The sequence below is a fragment of the Tasmannia lanceolata genome, unplaced genomic scaffold (assembly GCF_043159265.1).
Source record: "Tasmannia lanceolata isolate RefF3 unplaced genomic scaffold, GAP_Taslan_0.1 ptg000020l, whole genome shotgun sequence".
Lineage (NCBI taxonomy): Eukaryota > Viridiplantae > Streptophyta > Magnoliopsida > Canellales > Winteraceae > Tasmannia > Tasmannia lanceolata.
In genome coordinates this window covers 6,536,204-6,555,459 of record NW_027518697.1, presented here as the reverse complement: position 1 = coordinate 6,555,459, position 19,256 = coordinate 6,536,204, and the positions used below count along the sequence as shown (strand labels likewise).

The 19,256-nt window shown below is 37.2% G+C and overlaps 1 protein-coding gene and 1 pseudogene across 5 annotated transcripts; both read right to left on the bottom strand.

Annotated features, from left to right (window-relative positions):
- Nucleotides 1–59: 59 nt before the first annotated feature.
- On the bottom strand, nt 60–6,989 carry LOC143855040 (bifunctional nuclease 1-like; annotated as a pseudogene). The gene is made up of 10 exons (XR_013237657.1): nt 6,684–6,989; nt 6,197–6,381; nt 6,007–6,056; nt 5,832–5,888; nt 5,417–5,716; nt 4,055–4,173; nt 3,328–3,419; nt 842–900; nt 644–693; nt 60–522 (listed from the first exon to the last, which is right to left on the bottom strand). The product of XR_013237657.1 is annotated as a bifunctional nuclease 1-like (transcript).
- A 4,724-nt stretch (nt 6,990–11,713) lies between these two features.
- LOC143855136 (transcription factor bHLH110-like) lies at nt 11,714–18,922 on the bottom strand. 4 transcript variants are annotated; one of them, XM_077365344.1, is made up of 8 exons: nt 18,522–18,922; nt 18,300–18,451; nt 16,910–17,561; nt 15,711–15,833; nt 15,525–15,590; nt 13,436–13,501; nt 13,263–13,322; nt 11,714–12,136 (listed from the first exon to the last, which is right to left on the bottom strand). In XM_077365344.1, the coding sequence occupies exons 2-8, from the start codon at nt 18,407–18,409 to the stop codon at nt 11,990–11,992; spliced, it is 1,224 nt and encodes a 407-aa protein (XP_077221459.1). In that variant the 5' UTR covers nt 18,410–18,451; nt 18,522–18,922; the 3' UTR covers nt 11,714–11,989. The 4 variants fall into 4 exon arrangements, with proteins under 4 accessions (XP_077221459.1, XP_077221461.1, XP_077221462.1 ...); XM_077365346.1 differs by having other exon boundaries at nt 18,300–18,420; XM_077365347.1 differs by having other exon boundaries at nt 18,323–18,922.
- Nucleotides 18,923–19,256: the final 334 nt, after the last annotated feature.

Genomic DNA, 19,256 nt, shown 5'->3' with positions numbered 1-19,256 from the left:
CCCCTACTAATTGAAAAATACGAGATTTAACATGCACCACAACATTAAATCTCGTCCGAATATAGATGCGAGGAAGCGCTAATTACCCTAACAAATGTTGCTACCTTTGAACGGTGAAGATCTATTCTAAGACCCTACACGAGAGATGTGTACGTGGAATCAAGACCGTTGATCTTATAAAATATGTCTTCTTAGGATTTTCCCAGGGTTGGCTTGCTCACTCTGGTGAACCAATCTGATTCATGTTCCCCTTACCGCTCATACGTCACTGTTGAGTCAAGTCAGTCTTGTTTTACAGAGAAGAATTCCACCTCTCTCATCAAAAGAAAGCGAATCTCTGCAGTTATTGATAACATAAGAGGCTCTGGAACTTTAATTTTGAGTCCAATTATCTGTTTTGGACTCAGCAATCTGTTCTCAAAATCCAAAACAACAGGGCCTAAAAAGAGGCTTGAAGGATCAAGGGCCTAGATCATCCAATCAAGGCGTTCTCAGACGCATTTCTCCAGATGAGGTTTCCACCTAAGAACAGTTCCCAAATTACAAGACATTCAATCATAATGTTATTTTTGTTTATACATATATTCACAAACTTATACTATAGATACAAGTAGAGAGACATATAGGACTACTAGAGCCTGACCTCGTCCGGATTGAATATCTGCTTTTATGTACAATTTGTGCATCAGATAACTGCAAAAATAAAAATATATAAAGCATTTTCTAGTGAGAAAACAGGGTTTGAAAATGTGCATAAATCATTTGTATGTAAGAGGCAGAATATTTCAATTCTAGCAAACACGGAAAAGAATCATCAACAACGAAAGGAGAACATTTATACCTATTATTGGAAGTTCTTTTTCTTGGATCGGAATTGAGTGAGCTTGTCCCTCCATTGAGCTGTCTCACAACATTGCAAAAGAAGGGATTTCTCATGATACATGTTTAGTTGTATAATAGAAGAGAAAGCAATGGGAATGTAAGGTTTTTAAACTTGAAATATGACTAGGTTTGGTGAAGGCTATGCTCTTATTGAGTGGAGTATCAAATGGAGCTTTTTCAGCTTATGCAGTAATTTTGTCTTAAAGACTTAAAGAAGCCAAATTTTCTTATAAAAACTAAATTTTCTTTTAGGCCTTTATCAAGATCAAGTTTAGTCGTTGGCAACATAGATTTTAAGTTTTCTTGAGTATTATAACTCAAAAGAATAATGGGAAAGGAAAGACAACATGAGAGTGACACCTCATCTGTGTCATGTATTGAGCTTCTGATTACTACTGCTCTTGATTTCTGATTACAGTTTTCTCTCCACATTAATGAGAAAGAAATGATATTAGTGTGTGACATGGGTCCATAATAATAGAAACATTTACTGCTTGGAGAAGGGAGATTATGGGTTCTATATAAGAAAACTCTAGAAAACCTAACATGCTGAGACTCTGGACATTTATACGAATAACATTAAAGAATAGTTCCTCAAAAGCACAAAATGGAGAAAAAAAATCAAATCTAGATAGAATACATGACCACAATGTTAAGAGTATCTAATTAATACCCATAAAACAAGAAATATAGGATTTTCCCCTAACTTTTTTCCATTATTGTATCTCAATTCTTGATATTGATTTCTTAAATATGAAATCTGTCACACGCACATATGTGTTTCTTTAATCTGAAAAACTTTTCTTATGTTTCGAACCCAGATTTTCCTTCTTTAGTGCTCTTCCTTTCCTGTTAGGAATCATCCTTAAATTTCTGGTATGAGATTCCTAATTAAGAGCCTTCTTCTAAGGTTATTTTATTCATCTCCATTGGGTTTTCTTTCATCAAATTATTGGTGTTAAGAGTCTAGGCTTCAGCACCATTTCTACAAGAGGCGGGATAACTTCTAAGGGAAAGTTGACATACCTTCAAAGGGATGACCTTCTCATCCAAATTTAAGAATTGCTAGATGATCAGCTTGTTGCTACAAGGAGTGGTGGTTATTACAGGTTCTTGATGAGATGAAAGAGTCACCCACACTCCGATAACACTAGGATCACACCTTTCATCCACATTCTGATAACACTAGGATCACAGCACCAGCACCAGATTCTCAGCATCTCAATCCAGATCTCCGCAAGCAATACATTTTTTTTTGAAAGGTACTTTGTGTGCGTGGATCGAACATGGAACCTTCAGATCTTCAGTCTGACGCTCTCCCAACTGAGCTATCCCCACGAAGTAGACTCTACAAGCAATACTTCTCCATCCATTCGCAGGAGACGAATGCTTTCAAACCCGGGAGGTTGCTACAGACCATCAATCGAGAAAGCAGGAGAGGAGAGGAGAGAGAGAGAGAGAGAGAGAGAGAGAGAGAGAGTAGGGGTTTTATTGGTTTTCCATTAGTCTCATTGGCAATAGAGGTAAGATTGTCAATTTTTTGTATTTTTCTTGGGAAGTGCTTTTTTTTTGTATGAATGGAATTTGGTGGGTGGTGGTGTGGGTGTGTGTAGTGAAGTGGTGGGGCACAAGTCAGCGAAGGGCGCCATACCCTGGCCTGTCAGGTTGTTTCTAACACCCTATCGCGTCAATTGAAGTCCCCCTTATGTAAGATGAGGCATTCGATCGATTGGGTCGACCGGATCAGGGTGAAGAAATTTGTTTTTTTCCGTTCATTCCTACTACTTATCATATTCATTTCTACTCTATCTTTCCCGCGAAGTTGTTTATTTTTTTTATTATTTCATTTTTATTTTATGAATTTTACATTTTTTTTCTTCAAATCCCACTAATTCTTCTTATTTTATACACAGGCCAGCCATCCCTCCACACCTTTCGATCAACGCTGCATGACCTCTCAATGTGTAACACCATCCAATACCAATGCCAGACACATGTCGAAAACAAAAATTATTGAAAATAAATGGTGTCCTTGTTATATAGCTTTATTTAAGATCTGAACCAGCTTTAGAATAAGCACAATTCAGAATGTTAAAGTATAAAAGATAAATAACGCCTTTCCCCAACAGCTTAAGCTTTCGGAGAAGTTAGTAAGTCAACATCGTATCAGAACCAGAACCAGAGGTCTCAACTTCAAACCTCCTGGATAGCAAAAAACCACATGCGGTGGTTGGCCCAAAGTGGGACCACATGTGCCACATGTTTGCCAAGTGGGCCACACACGGGGGCGTTGGTGGGGGGGAGTGTTAAAGTATAAAAGATAAATAACGCCTTTACCCAACAGCTTAAGCTTTCGGAGAAGTTGGTAAGTTAACACAGAAAATTACCACTGTTTTACGATCCAGTACAAACAAAATATGAGAATAACAGATAAAAGGAACCAACCTGCATCTCCATACCGTTCTTCAGCAGCTGCAATCAGCATGTTACAAACCAGGTCAAATTCTTTGGTTTCAACGCATGGATGACCATCAGGCCTACAGGCATTGCTAGGTCACATGAAATCCTTCACTTGTAGTTTAAAAAAAAAAAAAAGCATCACTTGCACAAATCACGTGCAAATGATGAAATATGGATATTGTGACTATCATGAATGTAGCAGACCACATGTCCATGAAATCAATTAATAATAGTCCAAGTGTCATAGATATATTAGGTATAAGAAATGCAGTATTAAAAGGTGCACCATGATAAGTGGATTGATACAAAGTATGAAGAGAGATCTAAGTATGAGCTGACAGACACAAGAAAGACAAATGAAGATTTTCTCTGAATCAACATGTTGGCATGTGTTATCCTACATGCGTGTCAGATGTGACACCTTTTGTTAGAATCAGCTTTCTACGAGTTTCCATATTTTTTTGTTTTTCTTTGAGAATGTTGTGACCATGGTTTAAAATTTCGACCGAAACCGAAATTTGGCAAAATTTCGAATTTCGGCCTATACCAAATTTTGGAATTTCGGTCCGAAATTTCGAAATGAATTAAATAATTTTTTTTAATTAGTACCAAATTTCGACCGAAATTTCAAAATTTCAAGGTCCAAAACCGGTACCGAAATCGAAATTTTAAACCATGGTTGTGACCACGTAAAGAGATTCTTCACTCTTACCTGTCTTGTTCTGTGAACAGCAAACCATTTGAGGGACAGGCCTTGAATGCACGCTTTGCTGGTTCGATGACTCTCATTCCATCACTATAAGCAAGATATTTGTTAACTTGAATGGGTACCTGCAATGGTTAAAAAAGACCAAAATTCATTTAACATGAAAAGTGAACTTTTTAAAATATGGAAAAGAAATTAGAAATATCAATCTGTAGGCTCATCCATGTATAGCCATGTTATATGTGCATTACAAATAAGAATCCATGAATATTAAACTGCTCACTATAATGTGCATCAGAAACATATAGCATGCACTACCATTTAATAGCTTCAAGTTTCATCCTGGTAGGGGTCCGCCTAACACCAGCTCACCGATAATAATAAAAAAAAAGTTTCATCCCTTTCTTTTTGAAATGGAGAATTTTCAAAAACAGAACTCTGAGCAACACGTGTCTGCCTGTGGAAAAGCTAACCCTCATGGAAATCCTACCTGACACTGTCGATTGGAAACACTCACAGGCCCATTTATCTATTTATTTATTTTTTGAATGGTCAAAGATTTCATTAAAAGGGCCGAGATGGTAAAAAAAAATACAACGAGAAATAGCAGGAATCTATATACAATCAAAGAAAAGAACAACACAAAAAGTCGAGGAGGAAGGAAATCATAAAGCTCCAGGGCCTCCAAATGAACCCCACTCCTAGCTATCTTATCTGCTACTCCATTGGCCGATCTCCTAATATGGCGGTAGGAGATACAAGAATTGCCCACAATGTCCTTTATCTCGTTAAAAAGATCCGTGAAATGCCAAGGAAAAGAATGAATGCCAATCATAGAGTACTAACCTGGTCTTCAAAAGGAGTAAGTATCGTGACCTTTTCAGAATAAAAGAAGTGGGCACCGCCTTAATGGGCTCACACACAGAGAGATTCACATTGTAATTAATGCATCTATGATGCATGATACCGCAACAAAATTTGCACAATGTGAGCCCACATGAACATGAGCATCTAAAGATTCGATGCACGCAAATAAATATATCGAAGTGCATGACTGCTTATGATGCATGCTCAGATGAGCTAAACTGTGACAAGCACATCATATGATTGCCATTTAGATGTGCCAAAGGCGATATTACTACTTGCTGAAGCTCTTCATCTTGCAAATATGTCCATAATCAAGGATCCTAAAAGCTTTGTGGCATTATCAACATTATACCAAAAATTCCAAGTGGTTTGAGTGCCTATATCAGTATGCATGATAACATACATGTAAACATTGTCTACACATATGCATTTATGCTACACATAACAACATTGTCATTTATTATCACATGCAATATTAAGGGAGGAGGGAAAAAGAAATACCTTGCATCTAACTGCAATATTAATGGCATCTGAAGGTCGGAGGTCAAATTAGGAGCCAACAATTTGTTATATTCCAATTATCGAGCAACCGTTAGGTAGAATACTTAACTAAGAGCTGAAGGCAGAATGCAGAACCTTTTTTCTGACAGATAAGAAAATGTATTAATGAAAGAACAATAAAAGTTGAGCTGTGGAGAAAATGCCTAATACACTCACAAGGACTTAAGAACTTGCCTCTGCAAGGAATAATTCAGCAAAGAACACCTCGTGTATTCTTTTGGTGACTCGAACAAGCTGCACCTGCATCAGAAAGGCACCCCAAGTAAATGAAATGTATATTCACAATTAGAAGATAAACCTAAATTTTACAAGGGTTATGCAACTGATGACTATGTCAAATTTATATAAGACTTACAACATATCCCATCTTCTCAATCATCTCCTTCACTGTTTGATATAAAGTGGGCCTAGCCTGAGGCACAAATTCCAAGTTAAATACTCTCTTCAAAGTGCTATTCATAATAGAACCCAGCTTTTAACAGCTAAAATCTAACTAGTAGTGCGCTTGATGTGAAATGTAAAAGACTTACAATTTGAACATTGCGGACTGCAGCCATGAGCAACACACTTGGCATCTCCACTGCAATTAACATGGACAATCACTTGTCAGAAAGGTTTTTGAAACATAAACAGACTAAGTTGAAAGCACCCCAAATACAACTGTATTACCTTCTTTCTGAAAAACTAAAGAAAGATCAAATCCAAAAATATTATACGTACACACAATGATTGGAAGGAGGAGATCACTTCCATCTTCCATCTTCCATCTTCCATCTTCAGCACAATAGCAGGATGTGGACCGTAATCTGGTAGGTTTCCTCCCTGAGGGTTGTTATGAATGCATCTTAAATGCCTACCACCTCGCATTTTAATCATGAAACCATCTGCACCACTTTTCACCTCAACTGCATACGTACAGAATGCAAACATATCATACATGTCATCTATGACAGCCCATATCCTTTTCTATAATTTCAGAACTAGAATATTTACAATCAAACCAATTTGACACCCTAGAGCATGATCCTAGATCAACAACAAACAAGGCGAACCAAAATCAAAGACAACTAAAAAAAAACTACCAAATGATATGAGGAAAGATCCACAATAGCACATGGATCTTTTATTAGTGAAAATGAAATCCACGCCTTCAAGGGATACATGGATATGAGATATGAATAATAGCCTCATGGTGACACAATCATACCAGTTTCAACCACACTTGAGTTCACATATTCTTCGTTGTTCTTGCCGAAATTCTCTGCCATGCTGCCATTACCATTTGATGATGAACTGAAACTACAACTAACAGCACTATCGACTCCAACAGGTTTAGGAGATAGAGCCTTGACCTTTGTTCGACCTCGGAAGCTACCTTTAGATCCCCAAAATCTACTTCTAAACACCCTAGCCTTTATGGAAGGCCCATTCACTGGGAGAGTAGAAGTTCCTGATTGTTTTGAACAGACACTTGGGCAAATAACTGGTCCCTGTAGAGCTCCCATCTCACCTCCTTCACTGGTTACAATAAAAAGAAAAGAAAATGGATAAGCTCATCCCAATACCAATAAAATGGAGTATAATTAAGTTCCATCAAGAGTGACAGGAAAGAAAAACAGGTAATGGGTACTTGTAGATTCACCATTGAAAATAGAAATAGAAATAAAATGAAAAAGTGAGAAAGAGAAACAGGAGCAATATTCATGATGCCAATATCCAAATTGTGAATCTCTAAATGTTGAAAAACTTAAACTCATTGAATAAGATGAGTGTCTCAAAAAACTGGGTGATATGCAAGTAAAAATAAAAAAGAAAAGAGAGACCAAACAACAGATAAAAAAGGAAAAAAAACAAAGAGACGGAGAGAGATTATAGTTAGACAGAGTAGTTCAAAATGAGTGTATCCATTTCTCGCTAATGGAACTCTTTAGAAACAGCTCTTTGGCGAGTCATAGCATGTGTTCTTCTCAAGAATAATGCAAATGAGAATGTAAATAAATTCATCGAAACTTGGTAGCAATTATCCATACATTTTCACAGCCGAATAAAACATATGAGAAATCACAAATTCCTCAGGAAATCAGAGAAATTTTGATCATGGAAGCTAAATTCGATTTGCAGCGAGAAGACTCTAACCCGAATCTAAAGCTATCTGTGAATTCTTAAAATCGGGAAGCTCCGATCTGCATAAAAAACTCTAGACGAGCGCGAGACGAGTACCGGAACTTTCCTAATTCCAGATATTTGAAGCGATGAAAACGTAAATATAATATCGTAAAATGAGAGATCACTAGAAGAAAGGGAACTATACATAGACGAATTGGAACACCGCCGAGAGAGAGAGAGAGAGAGAGAGAGAGAGGGGCATTTCTTTTGGCTACGAAAGGTCTAATACCCGAAACGGTACTTTATTTGGTCCGAAATTTCACCCAAAAACATCAACTCAACATAACAAAGCCTCTGTCCCAAACTAGTTAGGGTCGGCTAAATAAATCCCCTAGAAAAATTTCATGATGAAAGAATGGCTACAACTCGAGCCGGGTAAAACCCGACCCGAAAATAGCTTGGGTCGGGTTCAGCTTTCATGGGTTTCGGGTCGAGCCGGGTTCAGCATTCAAAAGCCCGCATGAATCTCGGGTCGAGCCGGGTTTGAAGGGGCCCGACCCGACCCGAGTTACATAAGTTATAGTATGTACATTTTTTTCTATTGTTAGTTAAAAGTTAAAGGGATAATTACATTTACACCCCCTCTAGTTTCTGACACATCCACTTCCACCCCTATAGTTTAAAACGTGACAAATACACCCTTGTAGTTTCAATTTGTTTAAGGTAGGCCCCCTCAGCTGAAGGTTCGTCCAAAGATTGAAGGGTTAGGATGATCCGATGGAGCTGATTTTTTGGGCACACCCTAACTATGTCAGGACCCATCAAATGAACGCTTTGGATCATCCAAACAATGTGGGCCCACATTATTTGGATGATTTTTGGTAGTGTTTGGATTCGGGTAGAGGCCCACATTATTTGGATGATCCAAAGCGTTCATTTGATGGGTCCTGACATAGATATGGTGTGCCCAAAAAATCAGCTCCATCGGATCATCCTAACCCTTCAATCTATGGATGAACCTTCAGCTCAAGGGGCAAACCTTAAACAAATTGAAACTACAGGGGTGTATTTGTCACGTTTTAAACTATAGGGGTGGAAGTGGATGTGTCAGAAACTAGAGGGGGTGTAAATGTAATTATCCACTGTTAAAAGTGAAAACCCACGCACCCACTGTTACTGTATGTGAGTGTAATTTCTGCTTCTATGAGTTGAGTTGATTCAAGTGTTTGATTCAGCATTGTTTGATTGTAATTACAACATTGTTTGATTACAGCATTGTTTGATTCAAGTGTGATGTGAGTGTAATTACATCAATGTTTGATTCAAGTGTAATGTGAGTGTAATTTCTGCTTCTATGAGTTGAGTTGCCTGGCCAAACAAGAATTTTCCTTAAAAATTTGCGTCGACGTGAGAAAACCCGACCCGACCCGAACCGACCCGAGATTTATCATGGGTAGGGCCGGGTTTGGGAATCGTGGGTTTTCCGAAAAAAAAACCCGACCCGACCCGACCCGAGATATTTCTTGGGTAGGGTTGGGTTCTCCAAAACCCGACCCGCCCGACCCGAGTTGCAGCCCTAGAATCTATCCAGCTCTAATCCTGGCTCTAATTATGTTCTTCTACGTGGATCATTTTCTATCATTCTATCTTGTTTAAGGTCATGTTCTTCTTTATGTTCCTAGCTATCAATCCTATCGTGTTCTTCTACGTGGATCACCCAAAAACTTGTTTTTATTTATTTATTTAATATTTTACCTAAATTTTGACCAAAATTTCTGAAATCTCAGCTGAAATTTGGTATCAAATAAGATATTGTTTTTATCGTTTGGCCAAATTTCGGGCGAAATTTCAAAACTTCGGTCGAAATTCAGATTTCGGTGGGATCCGAAACCGGTACTGAAACCGAAATTTAAAACCATGGTTAGAATCCCCCCGAGAAAACTATGAGAAGCCAGCTAAAGAAGAAAATACATGGTGAGTTCGTCCCATTATCAAAACAGCGCCGCACACAAATATGACCAAAATATCCTTAGGCCACGTTTGGATACCCACAAGATTTAGATTTGGATTTCTCACACAGTTGAGATTTGGAATTGATCCTTAGGGGCCATTTGGATAAGCGGATTTTATAATCCAGGTTTTAGTTTGAAAACAATGTAAAAAAGGGTTCATGAAAAGCTAATGTATGTTGTCCTGACATCGTTTCTTGGATTTTAAGCTAAGAAATCAAGGTTTTAGAAATCTTTCCCCCGTCCTGAGATTTTTAAAACCAGGAAACATGGGACGATCTGCTGCCCTCTTGCTGTCAGAAAGAAGGGTGAGAAATCAGAAAATGATAGCTGGTCTCTTTCTTCTCTCATCTCCCATCTACAATTTTGAGGAAGTACAGGATTCTAAAATTTGCATATCCAAACAGCCCCTTATATTTCCAAATCAACTACAACAGTGAAAAAAATCTGAATAATTTTCAAATCTGTTCTGCAAGACATTATTTAAAAATCAATATTAGTGGCAATTACCTTCACCCTCGCTACTCCCCGACCTTGCCCTTGGAGTAGCAGACGTCCCTCCCCGCTCCCCCGTCTCTCTCGTGCAACATCAGCATGAGCATAGGATGATTATGTATTTTGTATCCAAAACTTCAATCCAAATACAAAAGGTATCCAAACTCACAAAATGAAACTTATTAATGCAAGGGGTATTAATGCAAGGGGAGAAGGCATTTCGCAGGCAGGTTGTTGCATGAGAGAGCAGCCACATGGGCTCACTTTTTGTCTTATTAATTTAAATAATCCTATGCAGCTGCTCTCTCGTGCAACAGCCGATCTGCAAAATGCCATCTGTGTTGGTCTCTAGCAAATCCCTGAAGCGAAAGGTATTTGCTAGCTTCCATCGCAAAAGGCATTTCGTGATGGTTTGTTGCATGTGAGAGCATCCAACCAAGGTAAGGGCATTTCCGTCTTTGGGTGAGATAAGAACAGGTTACAGGATCTTTTACCAACTAAAACCGGTAAATACAGGTGAATGAGGTAGATACTCAGGAAGTTGCCGGTACAAAAATATCAAAGCTCCACCAGCAGATGCCGCGTGCAACACTGACCAAACAACGAGACGGCTAGATAAGGTCATATTTCCTTTTCTTGTTTTTTTACTTTAAAATCTCTCTCTCTCTCTCTCTCTCTCTCTCTCTTCGGGATCATTTTCAACTATCAGTATCATCATTTTTATTAATAAAATATAGGGAAATGATATCAGTACAACCATGTTTTAATAATTACACAAACTCTGCTTGCCTTTTCCTTTTCAATTGGCTTGTCAGAGGTTTTTGAGAAGCGTAATAACCATTAACCACTCTTTAAACAATAAAAGACAAGATAACTTAGTGCAATTATTAAACCATGGTTGTGCTGATATCATTTCCCACAATATAAGATCAAACTTGGAAACATTACGAGGGAATTGCTAGCGACCATTGCAAAAGGCTTTTCGCGGCTGACAGACCAGCCGCGAAAAGCCTTTTGCATGGAGCTTAGCAAATCCCTCATTAGGAATACCAATTCCAAAGATACCCTAAGAAACACCCTTCGATTTTGTTGATTCGTTTTATTTGGATTACAGTAAAATATTTATAAAATTTCCTACTTTTTTTTACTCATTAAAAGATAAATTCAACTAATCCTATTCATTCTTTACGTAAAGGGACCTTAAATTTATGATAATATCCCTTTAAATTTACCATAATCATATCATTTCCATCTGGCTTTCTAACTCATGGTAGGAAAAGAATTCCAAGGAATTTTTTTCCATCAAATATGTTTTTCTTGCAACCAAACGCGGCCTTAGTTGCTGCAATCCAAACAAAGTTCCTGTTTCTCTGGACATAAAATGGGTGTAAAATAAAACAAATTTTACGCCTACTTTAAGGGGGAAAATAGGCATAAAATTTGTTTTACGCCAATTTTACGGCCACAGAAACATAACCGAAAGTAAAAAATTCCTAAGAAAAAATTTCCACCATAAATGTTTTCCCTACTGTCCAAACAAGGGCTACCACAAGGTCTGTAAAATTACAACACAATTTCTCTTATAGTACTTGCTAAACCAATGCAAAAACCCATGAAGGAAAAAAGCTAGAAAAAGAAAATGGGAAATTTGATTCCATGAAATCAACATAATTATGATATCATATAGGTTCCAATTACATAAATTGGTAGATAGTTTAGCGGACCAAACTTGGTCTATCTCGGAAATTCTTCAGATGATGACCAAATTTGTTCCGCTAAAACATCATTTCTTCTTTAAAGAGACGACTCAACAAAAATCAAGCCCCTGACTCCTAACCTAATGCAATGATTAAGAAACTTAAATAATATTTATGTCCCCTAACTTATATTATTAAACACATGTTCAAGTGCCTCCACTAAAGTTAGGGGGTGACCAAACACCTCCATTGTCATTAGTAACATAAGATGTGCATGACAATGGCACAAGACAGAGCCCTCTGCTTCTTAGATCTTGCTTTGGTTCTTCGTCTTGTCCTTGCTCGCCTGAGCCCTGGTTATTGACAACATTAAGAAAACAAAGGGAGAAAAAATAATTAGCATTTAATTTGCAAGGAGCAAAATTCTCTTATATTTTCCATCTTTCTTTTCGGGCTCTTCTCAATGGAGATAGAAATCCTTGGAAATTGTTCCTAGGATTTTGTATCTTGCTTGTATTGGACACCCTACCCATTGAGGCTATTTGGTAGAGGATTTAGTTTGCCATGGATAATTTCTTTTGAAAATAGAAGAGCTATTAGGGGGATATGATATGGAAGAAAATTTTGGGAGAGGGTTGAGATTTTTGGTAGAATGGGATAAAATAATCAAAGAAAATTAGGAATATTGAAATCTCATGGATTGGCAGACCCTTTGGCCAAATTACCCTATCTCAGTACAAAATAACTAAAGTACCCTAATCTTTCTTTCACCTCTGCCTCATAGGAACTAGGGGTATTTTGTTTCATTTTCAATGAATTGAGGTACCTTGGTTATTTTCCATGAGATAGGGATGTTTTTCTTAGGGAAATGATTTCAGCGCTCCAATGTTTTGATAAACATCTGCTCCACATGTTTGTCGTGTAGTATTTAAAGGGCTTTAAGAGCTTTTTGAGAACCGTAATATTCATCTGACAGCCCTTTAAATACTACACAACAAAAAACATTTGAGTGCAGAAATCATTTCCCTTTTCTTACTGTGCATGGGATTGGATATTTTGATTATCTTTCATGAGAAAAAGGCATTGTCACTATTTTTTATAATATATGGGTATTTTGGTCATTTTCCATGAGATAGGGTTGCCCAAGTTCTAATGAGGGACGTGGATCTAATAGAACGCCCTTGTCGTGGGGCTCTTGCAAGGGCGCCCATTACTTTCATTCCTCTAGATAATTTTCTATGAAAATCTTGACGAACATCAACCAAACAGTAAAAGTTAAAATTTCAAAAAATCGAAGGATATGTATGAACCATTCTTTTCTCCACATTCTTCTGAAAATAAAATCATTTTCAAGGAAAAAAAAAAACGAATCAAATGTGGTCAATATTATCTCTAGAGTGTCTTGAGATGCTAGAAGAGAGTCGTGGAAATATCATTTTGCTCATTTAAATATTTAATGGCGTAAAATTACTATCTTACCCCTTTGTTTGTCCTACAAGTACTGTTGTGGAAAGACTTCATATAAGGCACGCTCAGAGTCTGCAAAAAAAAACAAATTTTAGTTTAAGATTTTTCGAGAATGGAATAATAAATTTAGGAAAATAATATCTACACTCCTTATTTTGATAATGGCACTCCACAGTCTATTTTACCTCGACCTGATCTTGGAGGAACTTGATGTACCCGATGGCCTCCATCAGTACAGATGCCGTGTCAGTCTGTAAATTACACATTCCAGGATTATAAGGCACTTCACAAATAAGAACAAAAATTGATATAGACACAACCAGTTTTGATAATCTGCATGAAATCAACTTGTCCCGTATGCTTTAACCAGCCGAAAAGGGTGCCGGCAGTTGTTTTGGAATTGTCGTAAGAGTTGGTTAAAGAATATAGGACAAGGTGAGTTAGTGCATATTATCAAGTCATGGTTGTGCTCAAATCATTTCCATAAAACCACATTTAAAAACTAATAAATGGGGGTATCGCTAGTAAAACGAGGACCATAGTTGCCATCTCCGATACATAGGGCAGTGATAAAGACACATAGGGGTCGATTTAAGATATATGGGGGTTGATTTATCACTGCTCGATACATATTATGAAAACTCTAAGTTTTATTTGCCCAAACTAATTATGTATTGCTGGTAAAATCTGGACTGAAATTCGGAAAAATGAACTGTGCTACTGGAAAGATGACCAGCACCCTACGAACAAAGAAGAGAGTCGGAAGGGGGATTGGAGTTGGACCCAGTGGAGACTCTCTGATGCCTAAGTCAGACACCACAACAGTATGAACCAAGCTCTTTGAAGGCTAAAAAATGTGAAAATTAAAGGGAGATGATATTTTCACCCCCTCTGCAATATGCATTCGCCCCCTTATAACGTGAACGGTGGCAACTTTAACGCTTTTTGACTGTCATGTTAAAAGGGGGCCGAATGCGTGCTGGGGGTGTGACAATATCATCCCCCAAATTAAAATGTGAGATGTTATGTCATGCATACCTTAGAGTTTGGTCCCCCTTTATAGAGTAAAGTTCTAGGCATGAAAGGAATCTTGCCTTTCTAGAGTCTCGCCTGATTGGCCGGGTTTTCCAAAATTCCGGTTTCTGACTTCATCCTTTGTCAAGGCTGCAATATCTAGGGTTTCTAAAGCTTCTAAAAGTGTGGTGGAATTACCCTTTTATCCTGACCAGCCTTTAGATGACACGAACAATTGCATATAGAAAGATGAAGTGAAGCCCACAAAAATATGGGGGAATCAACTCACGGAAGATGGTCAAGCCAGGATGATAATCCTTATTTCATTCTTCCGCCTCCCATGTTGAGTTTTGATTGAGGGCCAAAATTTACGCCAAGATACTTCCTCCCACTTGGGTCGTTTAGGGGCAAGGAAGTAGCCTGTTCGGTCTAACCTGTCGGCTGACTAAGGCAATGCCATTAAGTTGACATCTAGAGTTCTTGGGTGGTTGGAGACTATTCATCACAGTCCAGAGAGGTCGGTGTGGGTGCTCAACTCGATCCGATGTGTGAAACACATCTCCATCCTTGATTTCATTGGCCTTGAAATCCTCTTGTAGAACTAGTAGGAGAGCGCATATTTTAATTATTATCTTTTCAAATGACTCCCACCTCAGTTTATCTCAATCGGTTCACCAGGCTTCAAATGGTTGATGGAGGCTGTACGTACTCCCATGAGTGGGCACCTATGGACCTACCTAGTTGTGGGACTAGGTGGGACCTAGCCTGGTATGGGACATGTTTAAAAGGCCTAGCCCAACAAGTTCCATCATATCTGGGGCTTTTGGCGCATTGGTTAGGTACCTAACATTTGAAGTCAGAGCATCCACCATGTCACGCGTTCGAGTCACGGAAGGGACAACATGTGGAGAGGATTACCTGGAAATGCTACCTAGTAAAAAGGCTGGGTCGCCGCAAAAGGACAACCTGTGAAAAGGGCTACCTAGAAAAAAGGTCATAGTGAAAGCCATCACTGCGGGCCGCATAGGGGTGGAACCTAGCTTGGTATGGGACAAGTTTAAAGGGCCTAGCCTAATACGTTCCATCAACTCTAGAGCTTTCGACCTATTAGTTAGGTGCCTAACATTGATCAATGATAAAGGCAGTTTCCTCATATTTAAAATGATGACATGAAAAACTCAGAGGGTATTTACCGTGGAGATTTTCTCGTAGAAAATAATACTCAAGCTTGTAAGATTGACAAGGTCACAAGAATTCTACCTTGCCAAAGGGTGCCACCAACTGCTGAAGTGCTGCAACTCTATCTCCTAATTTCTCCTTTCTAACCTGGATGAAAAACACAACACCCAAGTAAATATTAAACTCAAACAATACATTATTCTAATAATGCCACATTTATAAAGATCTACTTAAATAAATGAAATTTTCTTTTGTAAATTGATGCACCTTAAATGGTGGGAATGAAGAGCGTGTCTCGAATCTAGGCTTTTTGGGTGGTGCCTCTGATGCTTTCGGCTCTGTAATACCATTAGCTCTCTTTGTTTCTGAAACTCCATTCATGAACGATATCTTTGAAAATGCAGAGAGGAAAGGCCACTTATTTAGTTATTTGATCCATTGATATCTTCACCCATGAAATGCCCATCAAATACTAAAAGTGAAAAAAGATCTAAGCTTTTGAAAAAGGCCAAGGATGTGTTTCATAAAGCTGAAAAGAGATGCTCTTTATGGGCTGCACAGATTTGAGATGGAAAAAGAGATCTTTTTGGTTTAATTTATTTACTTTGCAATACAGAAAGAGGAAAAAAACTGATGATCTATAAAAAGAAATATTCATGGAAAAAATAAGGAACCTTGCTATTTGGTCTATATTTAGTCTAATATTTCACTAAATTCATAGGGCATCAATAGATTTCAGATTTTCTTCTATATTGAAACTTGAAAGAAGTAATAATAAACTTATCTTGATGGGTTAGAGGCAAGGTTCTAGATATTTCCAGAATGTGAAATGATTGCACTAATTCTTAGAGAATGGGAACGATACTTCCATTCCCATTTGTTTGTCTTTTTCTAAAAATGACTTCTTTTTAAGGAAATCACAAATAAAATGCTGGAAACTGGGTGAAATTATCATTTCCCTATCATTAACACAATTCAAAATTTCAAAGATAATTTTTTTTTTTTTTTGGGTATCTTTCAAAAAAAAAAAAATTCAAAATTTTACATTAATAGATGTAAAGACAGTTTTTTGATGAAAATTCTTGAATAATGCAATTTTTTTAGGTTTGGTATTAATTCAAATCTTTATAACAAAATAATCAGCTGAAATAGATCTGTTGGTGTAGAAATATGAAGAAGTTATTAAGAAAATCATAAGTATTTCATCATATTTTTATCTTCATTCCATGTGCAAAAAAAAAAAAAAAGAGCTGCCTAGTCTTGATGGCCTCTTTGTAAACCATTGCCCATATCATTTCTCAGACTGATATAATCATTATTTGAAAATAATAATCACATTTAGATTCAAAACCATGTGCATTGAAGATAATATGTAAATAACTTCTACTAGTATCCAAGGAGGCCCTAGGACTACAAATCATGCTGCTAATATATTTTTGTACAAAGAAGAAGTAGAGTATACTCACTCTTGGGGGGCTGTTTGATGTCTCCCGATTTGGCTTTTGTAGAATGTCGAGACCAAGAGGCATAACTTCACTAAACAAATCCAGATTATGAAGTGAGGTCTGGCTAAAACTCCCTCCAAGTTTAGTAGAAGCCAAAAGATCCAAAGCTTGTAAGCTCGAAAATTGCAAAGAAGATGGATTTGGACTTGAAATATTAGCACTGGGATGAATGCGGCTAAAGTTTCCTCTACCAGATGTAGCTAAACTTCCAAAAGTATCAGAACTTTGAGGGTTTGAATACAAATCTCCAGCTGATAGATGGAACCCATTAATTTGGCATCCAGAAGAGAAGGTTTTGTGCAAGAGCTTCTCGTTTAGATCTTGTAAATATTGTTGTTCGTTTTTTATGTATCTTGTAGAAGGCAAATGGAATTCTTCAAGATTAGAAGCATTGCTAAATTTGGGGAAGGAATATGATAGCTCCTCCTTGATTTTTGTCAGAGGTAGTTCATGGGTTGAGTGATTTGTGTAGCTCTCTCCATTATTAGCCCACTGAAATTCTGGGTCTTGAAACATGGATGTGGTAAGAGGGACTAGAATGTCATGGTTTTGCCTTAAATCTCTTGTGCTTGAAAAAACTCCATCGACATTTGGACTGACATTACCACCATTCCTGCATGATAAATTGAGCAAAACACTTTAAGCCATAGAAACAAGAAATTAATCACTACCATTTGTAATCACTAGGAGAAAGGAAAAATTGAAAAGAAACCATTAAAACACATTGAAAAGAATAATACCCAACAGGTTTTCTTCTATATTAATATATATAAATTTTTTCCATTCAAAAATAAAATAAAATAATACCCAACAAGGTAACAGGAAATCCAACCAGAAAAAATCACAGTGAGTGCCAAATCAATAATCACTACAATTGTAAAGACCATTAGATTTCTAATTATTATAACCAAACCAAGAAAATTCTAAATAACTAGGAATATCTGCCAGTATTTGCAATAAATAAAATAAATAAAAACTGAGAGTTATTAATTATTATAAAATCAACAAAAACCAACAAGTAAATTCCAAACCCTAGGTTCAAAACCATGTTAAGAGTTAAATAAAACTGTTATCTTAGTGTTTCTAAGATTGACAAGAACCCAACTAAGCAAATTCCAATTCCTTGGATTTTATTGGTGAGTAGCAAAGCCCTAGCCACTATATTAAAACCTCCGATGTATAATGAAAACAAGAAACAAGAAACAACAACAGAAGGTAAATTCCAAATTCTGTGAATAAATCATCTTTGCTTAACAAATCCCCAAATACAATAGTGATTAAAAACACAGCTAGTTTGACATTCAGATATTAGAAAAAATAAATTTGAAAATTAAGTAATCAATGAACTTACAGTATGAAATTTTGGTTCCATACATGGTCAAGGAATGATGGGAGTGCTAAAGAAGACCCACTAAGCTGTTCTTGGTGTTGATGCTGGTGGCCTAGATTTGCAGACTCCATGATTTTAAAGGCTTGAAAATCCCAAGATGGTATTAAACTAACCTGTGGAATCTCACTCAATTTTTTTCTTTAAAAATAAAAATAAAAATTCAGATGATACCAATAACCTTACTTTTGGAAACTTTTTCTCCTTAGTTTCCTCTTTACTCTTTCAAGTCAGAAGCATAGCTTAAAGTAAAGACAAGAAGATGAGAAACCCATCAAAGCCCTCCCTCTCCCTCTCTCTTTCTAAGCCTTCTATTTAGATGCAAACTTGGTGTAGCTCTGGAACTAAAGAGACATAGATGATCATACTCCCTCTCTTTCTCTCTCCAACTCTTAAGTCTTGTCCTTCTCTTTTTCTTTTTTCAGGTGAAGCTTTTTGCACTCTCTGCAATTACAGGGAGATGATTATACTTCCTCAACGCCATGATTAAATTCCCAGCCTTCGATCCCAAGACTTTCAAATGAGAGGTCTAAAGAAAGGAAATGATAACAAGCATGCCTCTCTCTCTCTCTCTCTCTCTCTCTCTCTCTCTCTATGTTAAGACTTAAGAAATAAGATTCAAGACCCATATATCATGTCACACTTACTCAGCATCTTATTCATAACGAGGGATTTGCTAGCGTCTATCTCAAAGGGCATTTTGCGGATGGTCTGTTGAATGTGAGAGCAGCCACCTCATGAATGAAGACAAAATCTGCTGAAACCATCCTAGAAATGCCATTTGTGATGGACCCTAGCAAATCCCTCATAATAATACTCTTTTATGAATACAAGTTTACATGAAAAAATATATGAAGGGGCTATAATACCCTGATATCGGGTCCAATATTGAAATTATGGATTTTAAATGGGTAATTTATA

Excerpts from the sequence above, each read along its gene's own strand:
- LOC143855136 (XM_077365344.1), bottom strand. The coding sequence starts at position 18,409 with ATGGAGTCTGCAAATCTAGGCCACCAGCATCAACACCAAGAACAGCTT. Across the intron at positions 17,562-18,299 it reads TGGAACCAAAATTTCATACT|GAATGGTGGTAATGTCAGTC; the intron begins GTAAGTTCATTG and ends TTTATCATGCAG. Across the intron at positions 15,591-15,710 it reads CTTCATTCCCACCATTTAAG|GTTAGAAAGGAGAAATTAGG; the intron begins GTGCATCAATTT and ends TTTTTCATCCAG.